This window comes from Puma concolor, chromosome E4, assembly GCF_028749965.1.
Source record: "Puma concolor isolate L17-30 chromosome E4, mPumCon1.1.hap2, whole genome shotgun sequence".
Lineage (NCBI taxonomy): Eukaryota > Metazoa > Chordata > Mammalia > Carnivora > Felidae > Puma > Puma concolor.
Genome location: NC_141683.1, coordinates 515,552 through 535,748, shown reverse-complemented (window position 1 = coordinate 535,748; position 20,197 = coordinate 515,552). Strand labels below are relative to the sequence as shown.

Below are 20,197 nucleotides of genomic sequence, written 5' to 3'. Positions count from 1 at the left end.
ATTTGTGAACCGAGAGGTCATGATTTGAGCCGAAGTCAGATGCTTAACCGATTGACTCACCCAGGCGCCCCACACCCTTACTCTTTTAAAAATTGTTTTTATTTTGATATTTTTGCCTAATTATGCTGTTCATCAAGTTCAGATTTGGTGTGGAAATTGTAATTGACACCTACCGTACTCTTTTTTTTTTTAAATAAAGCTTCACTAAAAAAAAATTTTTTTAATGTTTATTTTTGAGAGAGAGAGAGCACGAGCAGGGGAGGGTCAGAGAGAGAGGGAGACACAGAATCTGAAGCAGGCTCCAGGCTCTGAGCCAGCACAGAACCTGACGTGGGGCTCAAACTCACGAACTGTGAGATCACGACTTGAGCTGAGGCCAGATGCTTAACCAACTGAGCCACCCAGGCACCCTGACACCTACTATACTCTTAATTTGGTGAGGCTAGAGACAGTTCTTGGGTTTTCCTAGTTTCCTTAATACCTAGTCAAGAGATAGTAATTCATCTTTTTTGTGTTGGGATTAAAATGTGGATTATGTATGGTCCGAAATTGGAAAGTCTTCATTGAATATATTGGAGCACTTAACCATTTTGGAGGAAAAGTTATCATTAATAACTTTCTTAAACTGTTTATTTTGGAATTATAGATTTACAGGAAGTTATAGAAATAGTACATAGGACAAGATGTACAGATGGCCAATAAACATATAAAAACATGTTCAACATAATTAGTCATTAGGAAAATTCAAATCAAAATCATAATGAGATACCACTTGACACCCACTGGCTAAAAATAAGAAGGACAGACAATGACAAGTATTGATAAGCATGTAGAGAAATTTGAACCCTTACACACTCTTGGGGGGAATGTGTGTAAGTGAATAAATGGTGTTGCTGCTTTGGAAAACACCTGGCAGTTATCAACAGACAAAATACAGAACTATTGTGTTACCCGGCCATTCTGCTCTTATGTATATATGCAAGAAACATGAAAACATTTTGACTCAAAAGCTTGTGCATGAATGTTCATAGCATTATTTATAGTAGAAAGTGGACACAACCCAAATGTTCATCAGCTGAGGAGTAGATAATAAATTATGGTACATCCATATTCCATACAATGGAATATTTGGCAATAGAAAACAAGTATTGATATATGCTACAGCATGGGTAATTCTTGAAAACGTTATGCTGAGTGAAAAAGCCAGACACAGGCCACATGTTGCATGATTGCATTTATGTGAAATGTCAAAAACAGGCAAATCCATAGACAGAAAGCAGTAAATGCGGTCGCCTAGGACTGGGGGAGGGAGTGGTCACCTAGGACTGAGAGAGGTAGTGGTCAGCTAGGGATGGGAGAAGGAGTGGTCACCCAGGACTGGGGGAGGCAGTGGTCACCTAAGATTGGGGGAGGGAGCAGTCACCTAGGGCTGGGAGAGGGGAGTGGTCACCTAAGGCTGGGGGAGGGAGTGGTCAGCTAGGACTGGGGGAAGCAGTGGTCAGCTAGGGCTAGGAGAGGAAGCTGTCATCTAGGGCTGGGGGAGGGAGTGGAGGGCTTGGAGAGTGACAGCTAAGGTGTAGGGTTTGGTTTTGGTGTAATGAAAATGTTCTAAAATTGATTGTGGGGATGGATGAAAAACTGAAGGTACTAAACATAATGCCCTTAATATTTATCTAAATTGTTACATGCATCAATATAGAATTTAAAAACTGCTGAGTTATATTCCATTGTATTGATACACTAGAGTTTTTTAACCATTCAGCTATTGAAGGACATTTTTTTCCCCTAGTATTTGGCTATAATAAATAAAGTGGCTCTGAACCCTTTTTATTTTTAAGTTATTTATTTTGAGAGAGAGAGAGGGAACAGGGGAGGAGCAGAGAGGGAGAGAGAGAATCCCAAGCAGGTTCTGTGCTCTCAGCACAGAGCCTGACACAGGGCTTGAACCCACAAAACTTTGAGATCATGACTTGAGCCAAAACCAAGAGTTAGACACTTAACCAACTGAGCCACCCAGGTACCCCAATAATTCTAATAATTTATCTATAGAATCACTTATATTTTATATCATATCATCTGTAATTGACAGATTTGATTCTTTCCTGTCCTAATGCAATACCCACTTTTTCCAATCGTAATGCCTTTTACTTTTTTTTCTTGCCTTATTCACAATCTCCAGTACAATGCCAAACAGACATGGTAATAATGTTTCTGATCTCAAAGGAAAGCCTTTTCTCTGTTAAGTGTGATGTTTAGTTTCTTTCTTTATTTATTTTTTTTTAATTTTTTTTTTAACATTTATTTATTTTTGAGACAGAGAGAGACAGAGCATGAACGGGGGAGGGTCAGAGAGAGGGAGACACAGAATCTGAAACAGGCTCCAGTCTCCGAGCTGTCAGCACAGAGCCCGACGCGGGGCTTGAACTCACGGACCGTGAGATCATGACCTGAGCTGAAGTCGGCAGCTCAACCGACTGAGCCACCCAGGCGCCCCTGATGTTTAGTTTCTTTAAACAATATGCCCTTTCAGGGGTGCCTGGGGGGCTCAGTCAGTTAAGTGTCCGACTTCAGCTCAGGGCATGATCTCACGGTTCATGGGTTCGAGCCCCGCATGGGGCTCTGTGCTGACAGCTCAGAGCCTAGAGCCTGCTTCAGATTCTGTGTCTCCTTCTCTCTCTGCCCCTCCTCTGCTCACACTCTGTCTCTCTCTCTCTCTCTCTCTCAAAAATAAATAAACATTAAAAAAATTTTTTTAAAGGTATACCCTTTCAAATTACTGAAATTTCCTTTTATTCCTAAGTTCCCATATCCTAGATGAATGAATGTTATATTTCAGCGTATATTTCCTGCAAACGTTGAGATGATTCCGTAATTTTGGGGCACCTGGGTGGCTTAGTCAGTTAAGCGTCCATCTTTGCAGGTCATGATCTCTGGGTCTGTGAGTTCGAGCCCCGCATCGGGCTGTGTGCTGACAGCTCAGAGCCTGGATCCTGCTTCGGATTCTGTGGCTCCCTCTCTCTTTGCCCCTCCCCTGCTCACACTCTGTCTCTGTCTCTCAAAAGTAAATGTTAAAAAAAAAGATGAGGGGCGCCTGGGTGGCGCAGTCGGTTGAGCGTCCGACTTCAGCCAGGTCACGATCTCGCGGTCCGTGAGTTCGAGCCCCGCGTCAGGCTCTGGGCTGATGGCTCGGAGCCTGGAGCCTGTTTCCGATTCTGTGTCTCCCTCTCTCTCTGTCCCTCCCCCGTTCATGCTCTGTCTCTCTCTGTCCCAAAAATAAATAAACGTTAAAAAAAAAATTAAAAAAAAAATAAAAAAAAAAAAAAGATGATTCTGTAATTTCTTTTTCTATTATGAATTTCAGTAATTTTTTAAGTTTATTTATATTTAGAGAGAGAGAGAAAGAGCACACAAGTAGGGGAGGGGCAGACAAAAAGAGAGACTGAGACTCCCAGGCAGACTCCATGTTGTCAATGCGGAGACCAGCTTGGGGCTTGAAGTCATGAACTGTGATGTCATGATCTGAGCCAAAATCAAGAGTCTGACGCTTAAATGAATGAGTGATCCAGGTGCTCCTTTTACTTTCTTCTCTATTTTTTGGAATAGTTTCAGAATAGGTTTTTAAAAAAATTTTTTTAATGTTTATCTAAGAGAGGGAGAGGGAGAACGAATGGGGAGGGGCAGATAGAGAAGGAGAGGGAGAGAATCCCAAGCAGGCTTCGCACTGCCAGCACAGAGCCTGGTGTGGGGCTCGAACTCACAAACTGTGAAATCATGACCTGAGCCAAAGCCAAGAGTCAGACACTTAACTAAGCCACTGAGGCACCCCCAGAAGAATAGGTATTAGTTCTTCTTTAAATTTTTGGTAGAATTCACCTCTGAATCCATCTGGCCCTGGACTTTTGTTTGTTGGCAGTTTTTTGATTACTGATTCAGTTTCATTGTTGGTAATCAGTGTGTGCAATGTTCCTATTTCTTCCTGTTTTAGTTTTGGTAGGTTATATGTTTCTAGGAGTTAATCCATTTCTTCTAGGTTGTCCAATTTGTTGTCATCTAGTTATTCATAATATTCTCTTATAATTGTATCTCTGTGGTTTTGGTTGTTATTTCTTCTCTTTCATTTGTGATTTTATTTATTTGGGTCCTTCCACTTTTCTTTTGGATAAGTCTGACTAGAGGTTTATCAATTTTTTCCCCCAAAGAATCAGCTCCTGGTTTCATTGGTCTGTTCTCTTGTTTTTCAGTTTCTGTATCATTTATTTTTGTTCTAATCTTTATTATTTCCTTCCTTTTGCTGGTTTTAGGTTTTGTTTGTTCTTTTTCTAGTTCCTTCAAGTGTAAGATTAGATTGTTTATTTGAGATTTTTCTTGCGTCTTGAGGTATGCTTGTATTGCTATAAACTTAGAACCACTCTTACATCCTAAAGGTTTCAAACCATTGTGGTTTATTTTCATTTGTTTTTGTGTACTTTTTTATTTCTTTTATTTCATGGTTGACCCATTCATTGTCTATTTAACCTTCACCTATTTGTGGTCTTTCCAGATTTTTTCTTGTGGTTGACTTCTGGTTTCATAGCATTGTAGTCAGAAAAGATGCATATGACTTCAGTCTTTTTGAATTTGTTGATGCTTGTTTTGTGGCCTAATATGTGTGATCTGTTCTGGAGAATGTTCCACATACACTGTAAAAGGATGTATATTCTGCTGTTTTGGGATAGAATGCTCTGAATATATCTGTTAAATACATTTGGCCCAGTGTGTCATTCAAAGCCATTGTTTCCTTGTTGATTTTCTGTTTTGATGACCTGTCCATTGATGTGAGTGGTGTATTAAAGGCCCGTAATGTTATTGTATAGTAATTGTAATATCATTGTATATTGTATTGCATTTGATAATAGTCAATTAGTTCCTTTATGTTTTTTTATTAATTGTTTTATGTGTTTGGGTTCTCTCATGTTGGATGCATAAATATTTACAATTGCTATATTTTCTTGTTGGATTGTCCATTTTATTATTGCAAAGTACTCATCTTTGCCTCTTGTTTTGGTCTTTGTTTTAAAGTCTGTATTGTTACTTCAGCTTTCTTTTGACACCCATTTGCATGATAAATATTTATCTGTCCCTTCACTTTCAGTCTGCAGGTGTCTTTAGGTCTAGAACGAGTCCCTTGTTGGGATCCTGGCTGGCTCAGTCAATAGAACATGCGACTCTTGATCTTGGGGTTGTAGGTTCAAGCCCCACATTGGATGTAGAGATTACTTAAAAATAAAATCTTAAATAAACAAAATAGGTCTCTTGTAGGAAGCATATAACTGGGTCTTTGTTGTTGTTGTTGTTTTATCCATTCTGTGTCTTTTGATTGGAGCATTTAGTGCATTTACTTTCCAAGTCATTATTGGTAGTTATGTATTTTTGCCATTTGGTTACTTGTTTTCTGGTTGTTTCTGAAGATTTTCTCTGATCCTTGTCTTTCCCTCTTTCATCATATGCTGGTTTTCTTTAGTGATGTATTTGGATTTCTTTCCTTGCATTCTTTGCTTATTTATTAGTGGTTTCGATTTGTGGTTGCCATTAGGTTTGTATATAACCTCTTCTGCATAAAGCAGTCAATATTAAGCTGATGGCTGTTTAACTTTGAACCCGTTCTTTCTCTTCTCCTCCCCATGTTTATGTATATGTTGTCATATTTTAGATCCTTTTATTTTGTGAGTTTCTTGAGTGAGTTTTTATAGAAATATTCATTTTTACTTCTTTTGTATGTTCTACTTTACATACTCTCACTAATGGTCTTCCCTTTCTATTCATAGAGTCCTCTTTAGGTTTCTTGTAGGGCTGGTTTAGTAGTCATGAACTTCTTTAGGTTTTACTTGTGTGGGAAACTCTCTCTCTCTCTGCTTCTATTCTGACTGAGAGTCTTGCTGGATAGAGTATTCTTGGCTGCAGGTTTTTCTCATGTAGCACGTTGGTCATGCTACTCCCTTCTGGCTTGGGAAAAATCTATTGATAGCTTTATGTGTTTCTCTTGTATGTAACTGTCTTCTTTTGTCTTGCTGCTTTTAAGATTTTTTCTTTTTTTTAATACTTTTTTTTAATGTTTTTGTTTTTGAGAGAGAGAGAGAGGGAAAAGAGCACGAGTGGGGAGGAGCAGAGAGAGAGAGGAGAACAGAGGATCCAAAGCGGGCTCTGGGCTGACAGCAGAGAGCCCAACATGGGGCTTAAACCCACAAACCATGAGATCATGACCTGAACCAAAGTCAGACACTCAACTGGCTGAGCCACCCAGGTGCCCCTTTAATAATTTTTTTAATGTTTATTTATTTTGAGACAGATAGAGTGTGTGAAAGTAGGGAAGGGGTAGAGAGAGAGAGAAAAAAAAATCTCAAGCCTGCTCTGTGCTGTCAGCACAGAGTCAGACATGGGGCCTGATCTCATCAACCATGGGATCATGACCTGAGCTGAAATCAAGAGTCAGACCCTTAACCGCCTGAGCTACCCAAGCGCCCCTAAGATTTTTTCCTTACCACTCTATTCTGCCATTTTAATTACAATATGTCTTGGTGTGGATCTGCTTTTGTTGGAGGTTCTCTGTGCCTCCTGGATCTGGATATCTGTTTCCTTCCCCAGATGAGGGAAATTTTTAGCTATTATTTCTTCAAAGGAATTCTCTGGCCCCTTTTCTCTTTCTTCTTCTTCTGAGATTCCTATAATACAAATGTTTTTACGCTTGATGGAGTTACCGAGTTCCCTAAGTCTCTTCTTGTTTTACGTAATTCTTTTTTTTCTCCCGTTTGTTCAGCTTCATTGGTTTCCATGACTCTGTCTTGTAGGTCACTGATTCGTTCCTCTGCTTCCTCTAGCCTGCTGTTCATTCCATCAAGCATGTTTCTCATTTTATTTATTGAGTCCTTTATCTCTGCTATGTTATTCCTTATCTCTGTGTTAATGGTCTCACTGGTGTCCTCCACTCTTTTCTCAAGTCCAGCGAGTATCTTTATGGTCGTCATTTTTATTTATGTATGTTATGTATGTTTATTTTTGAGAGAGAGAGAGATGGAGTGCAAGCAGAGAAGGGGCAGAGAGAAAGAGGGAGACTGAATCCAAAGCAGGCTTCAGGCTCTGAGCTATCAGCACAGAGTCTGATACAGTACTTGAACTCACCAACCATGAGATCCTGACCTGAGCCGAAGTCAGACGCTTAACCAATTGAGCTACCCAGGCGCCCCTATGGTCATGACTTTAAATTCTCCATCAGGCTTGTTCCTTCTATCTGTTTCACTTAGATCTCTGACTGTGGTCTTGTCCTGTTCTTTCACTGGACAGATTCCTCTGTCTTCTCATTTGGTCTAAGTCTCTGTGCCTGTTTCTGTGTACTAAGAAAGTCAGCTACATCTCCTGCTGTTGAAGGTAATGGCCTTATGAAAAAGAGGTCCTGTAGTGCCCTGCTTCATAGTGTCCCCTGTTGCCCAGGGCCTGGTGCTTCCAGGAGTATCTCCAGTGTGTGCTGCCTGCATGTACTCTGCTGTCGTGTCCTGGCTGCTTTACCTTTCAAGCCAGTCGTGTGCAGAGGCTCTCTTTGCCTGTTGTGGGCAGTGTTTGGTCCCTGGCCTGAATGTGGCAACTTTTAAGTGGATGTGCTCTGGTCTGCTTAGGAGATGAAACCTGTTGCCACCACCACCAGAACCCAGGCCTTGCAAAACCCCTGGGTTGAAAGATGTGGTGTGGGCAGGAGTTTGGACCGCTCTTCTGGGGTTGGGAGCTTGCTGTGCTGGGAGTGGGGCGAGTGTAAGTGGCAGCGGTGGTTCCTCTGGAGTTCAAGGGGGCGGGGCTTGTTGTAAGCAAGTTAGGTAGCGAGTGTGGGCACTGCACCGGTTCCCACAGGTGCCCTGTACTTACCCTGAGAGGCAGGGGAGGGAAACGGTGCCTGCTAGTGCCTTTGTTTCTGGAAGGGTCTCTCTGTGAATGTCGCCTCTGTGGGATGCAGTTGGAGGAGAGCAGATAACCTCCCCACTGTGTGTCCCAGATGCTCTTCAGATCTCTTTTTCCATGCTGTGTGTCTGCAAGCTGTTTGCTCTGCTTTCTGTCCAGGAGCTGCTCAATGCCCCCTCCCTCCAACCCCCAACACTCTCCCCTCCCATGCCCATCGACCTTTAAAACTCCAGGCCTTGGGGCGCCTGGGTGGCGCAGTCGGTTAAGCGTCCGGCTTCAGCCAGGTCACGATCTCGCGGTCCGTGAGTTCGAGCCCCGCATCGGGCTCTGGGCTGATGGCTCGGAGCCTGGAGCCTGTTTCCGATTCTGTGTCTCCCTCTCTCTCTGCCCCTCCCCCGTTCATGCTCTGTCCCTCTCTGTCCCTCTCTGTCCCAAAAATAAATAAACGTTGAAAAAAAAAATTAAAAAACAAAACAAAACAAAACTCCAGGCCTTAAGCCCCAGGTTGCAAGTACTCGAAATTCAGCCCCTCTCAGCTTCTGCTTTCCCAGCCAATTGCTATGGGGAATCATTGTCTCCCTGCACTTCCCTGTACGCTAGTCTGTCTCTCACCCTTCTCCGTGACTTACTGTGGCTCCCTCCCCACCACAGTGGCCACAATCTATTTCCCTCCCAAACCATGTCTTCCTATTTTCTTCAGCATGGCTTCTTTTCCACCCCTAGTTATGGAGTTTGATCTGGTAGTCTTCAGGTCGGTTTTGGGGAGTATTTAGGAGGATCTGGTAGTTATACTCATGGGAATATATTCTGGGTATATTCATGGGACGAGGTGAGCCTAGGGTCCTCCTAGGTTGGGGTCTGCCACTACCTTCCCTAGCCCCCAGAACACCCATATCTTATAGCAGAATGATGTTCTCTTAAACTGAAAGACTTATTTTCAGTTTATGATCCAGCTACTTTAAAGACTGAGGAGAAAATTCAGGGCCGTTATCACAGATGTGAGAATGTTAATAAATATTTCAGGGGTGCCTGGGTGGCTTGGTTAATAAGCATCCAACTTTGGCTCAGGTCATGATTTCACAGCTCATGGGTTTGAGCCCCATGTCGGTCTCTGTGTTGACAGCTCAGAACCTGGAACCTGCTTCAGATTCTGTGTCTCTCTCTGTCTATGCCCCTTCCCTGCATCACACACTGTCTCCCTCTGTCCTAAAAATAAGTAAACATTAGCAAAAAATAAAATAATAAATATTTCATATTTCAGGGCTTCTTTAAAAACCAGATAGATAAAAAAAAATTGGTTCATTGATTTTTGCCTTTGTAGGGAAAATGCCAAGATAGTTGAGTGGGGGCAGTTGTTTTATCTCTATACATTCCCCCCAATCTTGCTGTTTCTTTAATGATGAAAGGACTGTCTTAACCCTAGCACCTTTAATGTTCCTTTTATTCTGAGTAACTTGGAATATCCCTTTGTCTTCATAGTTTACATATTTAACTGATGGTTGTTCAAGGGTCTTTCTTTCTGAAACTATGGTATCTCTTCTTATGTTGATAAAACTTTGTTATGTCAGGAAATTTTAACAATTTTCCCAGATGGTGATACTTATTTTAACTCTGATAAAAGCCCTTTCGTTATTATTGGAGTATAGAAGCTGTGGTTCTTCAATGAATAGGAATATTTATTTACTTCTTTTATAGAAAGAAACTGGTTGAGTAATTCATTAGCACACCATTTTGCTGATGTTTTGCAAATAAATGAATGTGGATTGTAAAAAAGTCCTTATAAAATCTGTTTTGCACCCTTTTCCCTATAGAATAAAAATATTCAGCTTATAAAATTTCCAATTGTACATCAGCAAGAAGTGAAGATTTATTTTCCTATCAAGCTTACACCCAACTTTCTGGCATTTCCTCATCATCCTATGGGAATATTATATCGTTATAAAGTACAGGTATGGTGTTCTGTAATACGAAAAAATTGACAAAGAGATAATTCAGTTTCTCTGATAGCTTAATTTATTGAAATTTGGTTAATGTTTAAAAATTTTCCCCCTAATCCTAGTAACATAACCCAGTTTCTGGTGACAACCAAGTTGTTGTTGAATACTATCATCTTGATAAGACATGCTGTACTTTCTGTCTCTCTTCCACATATTCATTACTTGTGACTTTTGTAAAGTTTTGTCAAGCTCCCTTGTGCCCTTTTTGACATTTTGTGATAGTGCCATTACATAAGCTCCCTTTGGTATTTCCCTACCCAAGGGCCTGCTTTCCTATAGCATCATATCTTCTTAGCATGTCCAGAAATAATTTCTTCTTTTTTTTTCTTTTGATGTTTATTTATTTTTGAGAGAGAGAGAATGAGCAGGGGAGGGGCAGAGAAAGAGGGAGACACAAAATCTGCAGCAGGCTGCAGTCTCTGAGCTGTGAGCACAGACCCTGATGCGGGGCTCAAATTCACGAACCACAAGATCATGACCTGAGCTGAAGTCAGACGCTTAACCGACTGAGCCACATAGGCGCCCCCAGAAATAATTTGTTATATAGTTTTATTATTTCTTAAACTTTATTTCACTGGATTTTACTTCTTTGCTTAAATTTCATTTTCCTCCATTGGCAGTTAAATATAAATAGGGTTGTTATTTTTTCACAGGTAGAGGGTGGCAGTGGCAACTTCACTTGGACCTCTTCTAATGAAACAGTGGCTGTGGTGACCACCAAAGGAGTAGTGACTGCAGGCCAGGTCAGGGGGAACAGTACTGTTTTGGCCCGAGATGTACAAAATCCCTTTCGATATGGAGAAATTAAGGTAAATAACTCTCCAAAGATCCTTATTATCACCCCTGAGACACTGCTGGCTAATAAGTACAGAACAAATAAAAATAATAAATTTAAGTACAGAACATGTTTTTTTTTTTTTAATGTTTATTTATTTTTGAGAGAGAGAGAGAGAGAGAGAGAGAGAGAGAGAGGGAGAGACAGAGCACAAGCAGAGGAGGGGCAGAGAGAGAGAGGGAGACGCAGAATCCGAAGCAAGTTCCAGGCTCGAACCCACGAACCATGGGATCATGACATGAACTGAAGTCAGATGCTTAACCGACTAAGCCACCCAGGCACCCCAAGTACAGAACATGTTTAAAAATCTTTCTACTCCAAATTGGGTATTTGAAAATGAGGCTCAAATTCAATCTGAAAGTACATATTCCTTAAATATTTCTGGACCTTGGTTGAATCCTGCTTCACTTCACAGCCAGTTACTGAATGGGTATTCTTGTTTCCTTATCTCTCAAGTGGAGATAATGATAGTATCTACTTCAGTGGGTTATTGTCAGAATTAAATAACTTAAGGTTTATTTCAATGCTTGGAATATATTCAATAATTAGTTATCTATTTTGTTACTGTATTTTGTTATTATCACATGACCTTCGTAATAACTTTATTTTTAGTCTCATATTGCTTGTCTTGATTAAAAACTTCTTTTTACTATATAATCGCATTCTTGTTTTTCCTCCACTTTTGATATATGTTAACGTGTGTTGTCCCCTGAAAGACTTAGCGTTTTCTTATCATTCAGTGAACATTTACTAAGTACTCTTAAGGCACTTAACTCCATACTAGATATCATAGGACATTCAAAGCAACATAACATATCATCCCTGCTTTAAAGAATCTAAATTCTATTTGGGAGATCTATTCACATGAATTTAAATAACATTTTAAGGGAATGATGTGAGTTATTTTAAAGCAGTATATGATTGAGAGCTACTTGAATTGTGTAGTAAAAGTATTATTAATATATAAAAGAAAAATCCTTGTAGATTTGACTACTTAGAGACTGTCATGAAGAGATGAGAATTTGAACAAGACTTTGAAAGAGCCAAACTAAGGCCTAAGGATCAAACTCAACCTGCTGCTTTTTTGATAAAGTTTTATCAGAACACAGCCACCCTCATTCATTTATGTATTGCTACTTTCAAGCCACAACTAGAGAGTTGGGGGTTGTCTCAGAAACTGTGTGCCCGCCCCCCCCCCCCCCCCCCCCCGCAAGCCTAAAATGTTTGCTGTCTAGCTTATTCCAGAAAACTTTTGCTGATTCCCACGGTACCAGTGGAGAGCCATCCCAGGTTTTTAAGGTCAATAATATGGTAGAGCTTGTGTTTAGAAAGTACCTGATTATTTTTTTTGTCGGTCACAAGTATAATATTAAAAAAAAAAAAAGGAATGGAAGATATTTGCTAGTGCTATGTACTAGTAGATTAGAATTGATCGAAGGGAGAAATGAAGGGAAAGTGTCCAGTTAAGCCTGACTTAGTAATAGGGTATTGAGAATAGAGAAAAGGGGGAAAATGAAGTGTTATTTTGCAGGTAGACTTAGTCAGATTTGATGCCCAGTGGAGTGGGGAAGACTGAAAGATTTAAAGACAGGGGTTTCTGCAGCTTTGGCAGCTGGATGAATATAAAATGCAAGAAAAGGAAACAGGAAAAGAGGAAGATGATGAATTCAGTTTTGAATACATTTAGTGTGACTCACCTGCAGGGCATCTGGGTGAATATTTGGTATTGATAATAGGGTTCTGAAGTACAACTGAAAGATTAGGACTAGAAATAAACATTTGGAATTATCAGCCTATGGTTGGCCATTGAAGTTTTGGAACTGGGTAAGGTTTCCGAGGAAGAGCATATAGGCAGAAGAGAAGGTGAACTCTAAGTAATATGTGTCATTTTAAGGGATGTAGGCAGAACAAGATGAACTAGCAGAAGGAGCAAGGAAAGTGACAGAAAAAATAGTCCCTTTGGGCTACCATAACAAAATACCACAGACTGGGTGGTGTATAAACAACAGAAATTTATTTCTCACAGTTTGGAGCCTGAGAAGTCCAAAATCACGGCACCAGCAGATTTGGTGTCTGGTGAGGGAAAATTCCAGATTCATAGGAGGCTGTCTTTTTTGCTGTAACCTCACATGGTAGAAGGGCTAGGGAGTTCTGTGGGGTCTCTTTTATAAAGGCACTAATTTAATTTCATTCATAACCTGATCACCTCCCAAAGTCTTCACCTCCTAATACCATCACTTTGGGGAATTAGGATTTCAACATAGGAATTTGAGGGGGGGGGGGACACAAACATTTAATCTATAGCATTTAATCTATAGCAAAGACAAAAGATATTTTTTAAAAGATACTGAGAAAAGGAAGTGCTTTATATCTGAGGTTAGCAAAGTTTTTCTGCAAAGGGCCAGACAGTAAATATGTTAGCATTTGTAAACCACGTATATATACTCTCATATTCTTCTTTGTTGTTGTTTGTTTTAAAACCTTTTAAGGATGTGAAAACCATTCTTAGCTTACAAAAACTAAGAAAATTGGGCACTGGCCATCATTTGCCAGATTCTTGCTGTATGGTGTTAGATGCTTTAGAGAAATCAGTTGACGAAGGAATGAAACGAGTGACATGATTAACACTCCCTCCCCAGCACACAGTATATGATACATATTTTTGTACACAAAACATACATATGTGTTTACGTACGTGTGTATTTAAATACTTAAGGAACGCTTTCTTTTCTTCTTAGACTTTCCTGACATAACTTTCTTGAAAGATTAATTTTTTCCCTCTAGATATATGTCCTGAAACTGAACAAAATGGAACTGTTACCATTTCATGCTGATGTGGAGATTGGCCAGATTATAGAAATCCCCATTGCAATGTATCATGTAAATAAGGAGACCAAAGAAGTCATCGTGTTCACAGACTGCTCTCATTTATTGTTGCATCTGAACATGGATAAGCAAGGGGTCTTTACTCTTCTCAAGGAAGGTAAGAGTAAGCCTTTTATTTTCTCCTTTCTTTGTCTTTGAATGAAAGGACCAATCATCAATTCAGAAACTACAAACTATAGTATAAATTCACATATTACCTTTCTTTGTAGTACTTTTATTTATTCCATCAACTGCCTTGTTATGATGTAATTTAAAAACAAAGGCACAGAAATTGAATAGCATTTTCAGAGTCCTTGTAGCTATTCCTTCAATTCCTATGAAGATCTTTCTAATCTCAAGCTTCCTCTTTCTTTAATATATATATCATACATCTTTCTAAGATAGATGTAGTGACATTATTAAGTTTATTCAAAAAAAGAAAGTATCTTTTTCTTTCTTTTTTTTTTTTCAACTTTTTTTTTTTTATTTTTTTTTTATTTATTTTTGGGACAGAGAGAGACAGAGCATGAACGGGGGAGGGGCAGAGAGAGAGGGAGACACAGAATCGGAAACAGGCTCCAGGCTCCGAGCCATCAGCCCAGAGCCTGACGCGGGGCTCGAACTCACGGACCGCGAGATCGTGACCTGGCTGAAGTCGGACGCTTAACCGACTGCGCCACCCAGGCGCCCTTCTTTCTTTTTTTTTTTTTTTTTTTTAATGTTTGTTTATTTTTGAGAGTGGAGGAAAGGCCAGAGATGGGGGGACAGAAGATCCAAAGTGGGCTCCGTGTTGTCAGCAGGTTTTGAATCATGAATGGTGACCATGGCCTGAGCTGAAGTTGGACGCTTAACTGATGGAGGCCCTCAAGGCACCCCAAGAAAATATCTTTTTTTTTCTTTTTTTCATTTTTGAGAGACAGCATGACGGAGGGAGAGGCAGAGAGAGAGGGAGATACAGAATCCGAGGCAGGCTCCAGGCCCCAAGCTGTCAGCACAGAGCCCGATCTGGGGCTTGAACTCACGAACCATGAGATCATGACCCGAGCAGAAGTTGAACGCTTAACTGACTGAGCCACCCAGGTGCCCTGAAAATATCTTTTTCTAATGAAAAGAGAATATGAAAAGAGAATATGAAGAAACTATCCATAAAGACCAACATCATTTTCTCTTACCAAACATTATGTGTGATCCTGATTACTATTGTCTTTTAATCAGTAATAACAGTGGGTAGCATCCAACATTTACTTAGCTATTTGCTATTTGCTAGGCTCTGTTCTGAATACTTTTCATATATTAGCTCATTTAATTCTCACAGTACATCTATAATTTGGACTTCTCCCTTGCCAATTGTACTATATAATATCTCTTTCGGAATACCTGGGTAGCTCAGTAGGTTAAGCATCTGACTCTTCATTTCAGCTCAGGACATGAGCTCACGGTTCGTGGGTTCGAGCCCTGCCTCGGGCTCTGGGCTGACAGCGCGGAGCCTGCTTGGGATTCTCATCTCCCTCTCTCTCTGCCCCTCCCTCACTTGTGAGTACTCTCTCTCTCTCCTGTGTCTCTCAAATAAACAAACATTTAAAAAAATAATGTCTCTTTCCTCTTCTCTGTTCTCAAGGTGTGTCTCCTAATTTTTAGGCTCTCACTATCTCTCACCTAGAATATAACAACATCCTCCTAATGCTGCTTGCCTTTGATAATCCATGGCCACCACATGGAGTTTCATGAAACTCACTTTCATTACTTTTCCTGCTCAAAAATTGAGAGGCTTCTCACTGCTGGTGGAATAGAGCTGAAATCCTTAAAGTTTATGTTCAAGGCCTCTACAAGAAAACCCAGTGTGCCTTTTATAACTTCATATTTTGGCTTCATATATGTCTCTAGCCACACAAACTGCTTAAGTGAAAATTTCCCGTATAGCCACCCTTCACGTACTCCTGCGTATCTCATTTGTATTTCTGTCTTTGCTCATTCATCACTTGAGATACATCTTATACATGTCTAAATCTTCCTTTATCTCTCCAACTAGAAGTAATCTTTCTGTTTTCTAGACTCCACGTTTATCATTTTCTTTTTTTAACTTTTATTTTAGAGAGAGAGCATGAGCAGGGGAGAGGGGCAGAAGGAGAGAGAGAGTGAATCTCAGGCTCCAGGCCCAGCGCAGTGCAGAACCCAACCCGGGACAAGATCTTATGAACCATGAAATCCTGACCCGAGCCAAAATCAGGAGTTGGACACTTAACTGACTGAGCCACTTAGGCGCCCATGCTTATAATTTTCTATTAATACTTTAATTTATGTAAATGTTCACTTTCCCGTTCTAAACTATAAATGCCTTTGCTGATATATATGTTATGTTCCTCACTGAACATAAAATTGTGTCTTACCTGATACATGTTAATAGAAGGAACAGATTTTTATATAGATTTGATATAAATATTTGGGGCCTAGTAGTGTATGAGATCAAGATGTTTTTTAATGTATTAAAATTCTTATATTTCTATAGACTGATCCCCATTGAGAACTGACTGCTTATTACCCTGATGAAGTCATGTTTTTTTGATTTGCAGGTATTCAAAGACCTGGACCAACGCACTGTTCTAGTACACATATAGCAGCCAAATCTCTAGGCCATACTCTGGTAACAGTGAGTGTGACTGAGTATGAAGAGTATTTGGAGAGCAGTGCCACGTTTGCTGCTTATGAACCCCTAAAGGTGAGGCATTTCATGGTAAGGAACTGGCATATCTTTTCATGGAACCCACTGTGTCCACTTAGAGTCTTGCCAGCTGTCTGTGATTTCTGTGAGAGATCAGTTATATTTGTGTTCTCTTTATTTACCACTCCTTCACTCTTAGCTCTACAGTTCTGTCATCAAGCCTGAGTATCAGGGAGTGTACTCCCTCATGTGTCTGCCACAGGAATATCTTCAAGCTCTATCAGCAAGTTGTAGATCTTTTCATTTCTTTCTTCTTTTTTATTGAGGTATAAAATATGTATAGTAAATTACATTAAGTACGCTGATCTTAAGGTACTATTTGAATTTTTACATGTGCATATATACCTGTAAACATGACTCTGAACAAGATATTGAATATTAGTATGGTCTCTTTTAAAGAACTCTGAAAGAAAACTTGATTCTAGAGAGGGAGGTCGTCATCTTTTACCCTTTATACTTCAAGATTTTCAACAGAACAGTCATTATGGAGGGCCCTAAGGACTGGCCCGTTATAACTGGGACACTACGGCAGGTGGCAGTTCAAAACAAATGTAGAGCCTGGGATGCTTTCATAGTGGATCCCTTCAAGAACTACAACTGATGTCTAAAAGTTCTTGCTAATAGATACACATCCCGACTCAGTGACTCTTGGGACAAGGAGACACTCAATGGGGGGGGAATTAACACTAATGAAAGAAGCAAGGTAAGTTGTTAATTGTAATTTTGCGTTTTAAGTTGGGCTTATTGCACATTATGCAGCATAAGTATTAAACATATGGTTCAAACATATTTATTTGTTCTCAGTGGATGAATCTTCCTACTTGCTTAATTAAATGAAAGTACTTGGCTGTGGTTCATTGTCATTTCATTAGGTTTTCTATTTTATGATTATTCCTAGCCTTATTTTATATTTATTGAGTCTCCACACAAATCAGATGTGCATGGATGAAAACCATCGTTAAAGGAGAGGAAATAAAATGATGGTTTTCCTTTTCTTTCTTTTCTTTTTTAATTTTTTTAGTGTTTATTTTTTTTAATTAATTTATTTTGAGAGGGGTAGCACAAGCAGGGTAGGGGCAGAGAGAGAGGGGAGGGAAGGAATCCCAAGCAGGCTCTGCACCGTCAGCACAGATCCAGGTGTGGGGCTTGAACTAACGAACTGTGAGGTCATGACCTGAGCTGAAGGCAGATGCTTAACCAAATGAGCCACCCAGGCACCCCTTAATGTTTATTTTTGAGAGAGAGAGGGAGAGAGAGAGAGAGAGAGAGAGAGAAACGAACATGAGTGAGGGAGGGGCAGAGAGAGAGGGAGACAGAGAATCTGAAGCAGGATCCATGCTGTCAATGCAAAGCCGGATGTGGGGCTTGAACCCATGAACCATGAGATCGTGATCTGAGCCGAAGTCAGATGTTCAGCCGACTGAACCACCCAAACACCCCTGATGGTTCCCTTTTCTGTGTAGTGCTTTGGTCATAAATTTTCCCCTTTACCTTCTTAAAAGAGTACATGTGTTCTACCTTTGTTATCAATATTACGTTTCAGTGCATGGTATAGTTCTCAATTTGTCCTTGTACATGGAATTTACATTCAATTCAGTTGATCTGGTTAATTTTGGACTATATATTTAGGAGAAAGGAATAGTTTGTCTTGCTTTCTCAAGGAGGCCTTCTGTGAAACCTTTGACTAATTCTGCTTCTCCTGTTAGAGGCTTGTGTGCACACTGTAGTGTGCCTTCTTGTAATGCTCATTATTCTCTTTACCAACTTCAAATCTGTCTTTCTCAGACCGTGAGCTCCACTGTGAGGCAGGAGCTCATTTGACTTTTTATTACTGTATCCTTCAATGAGCCATCAATGAATACTTGTTGAATTGACTTACAAATACATTATTTAAGAGAGTACTGCCATTAGACACAGGAATGTTTAATTTTAGTAATTTCAATTATCAGTATGATTGACTAATTCAGGAAAGAAATACTAAGACGTGATTTGTTTACATTTTTAGAATGATTTTTCAACCCTGTACTTCATTTTGCAACTTAGTCAATATTGTAGACACTGTGTGGCACAGGAAAATAACCTACACTTTGATAATACTTTATTCTCCTAAAACTTTATTCTCCAAGTTTGTTCATCTCTAAATAGGATACCAATCTTGACTGTACCCCTTAAGTGAGAGTTCTTTGAAAAATGGGATGAAGTGTATAGATGTATTACTTTATATATTTAGGACAAAAGTTATTTGCTAATTTAATAAAATATCCATTTAATGGATAAATTCTTAGAAACATATAATCTTCCAGAGCTGAATCAGGAAGAAATAGAAAATCTGAACAGCATGATTGCTAGTAATGAAATTGAATTAGTAATCAAAAAACTGACAAACAAAAGTCTAGGACCAAATGAGTTCACATGTGAATTCTACCAAACATTTAAGGAGGAGTTTATAGTTATTCTTCTCAAACAATTCCAAAGAATAGAAAAGGGAGGAAAGCTTCCAAATATATCCTACAAGGCCACCATTACCATACTACTAAAACTAGACAGAGACACCACAAAGAAATAAAACTACAGGTCAATAGCACTGATGAACATAACTGCTAAAGTCCTCAACAAAATATTAGCAAAGGGCATATAACAATAGATTAAAAGGATCACTCACAAGTGGGATTTATTCCAAGAAAGCAAGGATGGTTTAGTATTCACAAATCAGTGTGATACACCACATCAACAAAACACATGATAAAAATCATGATTATCTTGAGGGTGCCTCAGTGACTCAGTTGGTTAAGTGTTCAATTCTTGATTCTGGCTCAGGTCATGATCTTACAGTTTTGTGAATTCAGGCTCTGCGCTGATTATGTGGAGCCTACTTGGGATTAGCCCTCTCTCTGCCCTTCCCCCTGCTTATGCTCTCTCTCTCAAAGTAAAGAAAGAAACTTAAAAAAAAATCATGATTATCTGAACAGATGCAGGAAAAGGGTTTGACAAAACTCAATATGCATTAATGATGAAAAATCTCAACAAAGTGGGTTTAGAGATAACATATGTCAACATAATACAGACCATGTATGAAAAAAACACAGCTAACACAATACTCAATGGTGAAAAACTGAGAGCTTTTCCTCTAAGATGAGGAACAGGACAAGGATGCCCACTGTCACCACTTTTGTTCAACATAGTACTGGAAGTCCTAGCCATACAATCAGACAAGAAATAAGTGGCATCTATATTGGTAAAGAAGTTAAACTATCACTGTTCACAGATGACATGATACTAAACATAGGAAATCCTAAAGACTCTACCAAAAAAATACTAGAAGTATTACGTAATAAATGAATTCAGTAAAGTTGCAGGATCCAAAATTGATACCCAGAAATCAGTGGTGTTTCTATACACTAATAAGTAGCAGAAAGAGAAATTAAGAAAATAATACCATTTACAGTTACACCAAAAAGAATAAAATACCTAGGAATAAACTTAACCAAGGAGGTAAAAGACCTGTACTGTGAAAACTATAGAACACTGACGAAAGGAATTGCAGATGACACAAACAGATGGAAAGATGTTCCATGCTTGTGGATTGGAAGATTTGATATAATTTAAAATGTTTTTAAATGTTTGTTTATTTTTGAGAGGGAGAGAGCATGTGCAGGGGAGGGGCAGTGAGAGAGGGAGACAGAGGATCTGAAGCGGGCACTGCACTGACAGCAGAGATTCCAATGTGGAGCTTGAATTCACGAACCGTGAGATCATGACCTGAGCTGAAGTTGGATCCTCAACTGACTGAGTCACCCAGGGACCCCTTATTATTATTATTTTTAATGTTTATTTATTTTTGAGAGATACAGAGAGGCA

At 39.6% G+C, this 20,197-nt stretch overlaps 1 protein-coding gene across 13 annotated transcripts in view; it reads left to right on the top strand.

The window, feature by feature from the left end:
* NUP210L (nucleoporin 210 like) overlaps positions 1 to 20,197 on the top strand; it is an 84,132-nt gene that overhangs the window by 21,677 nt on the left and 42,258 nt on the right. For 11 of the 13 annotated variants that reach the window (XM_086693191.1, XM_086693187.1, XM_086693190.1 and 8 more), the window contains 4 exons: positions 9,735 to 9,872; positions 10,574 to 10,729; positions 13,540 to 13,738; positions 16,191 to 16,336. In XM_086693191.1, the coding sequence (XP_086549317.1) occupies positions 9,735 to 9,872; positions 10,574 to 10,729; positions 13,540 to 13,738; positions 16,191 to 16,336 (639 nt within the window). The remainder of the gene's footprint in view (positions 1 to 9,734; positions 9,873 to 10,573; positions 10,730 to 13,539; positions 13,739 to 16,190; positions 16,337 to 20,197) is intronic. The other 2 variants (XM_086693193.1, XM_086693192.1) reach the window with 1 other exon arrangement.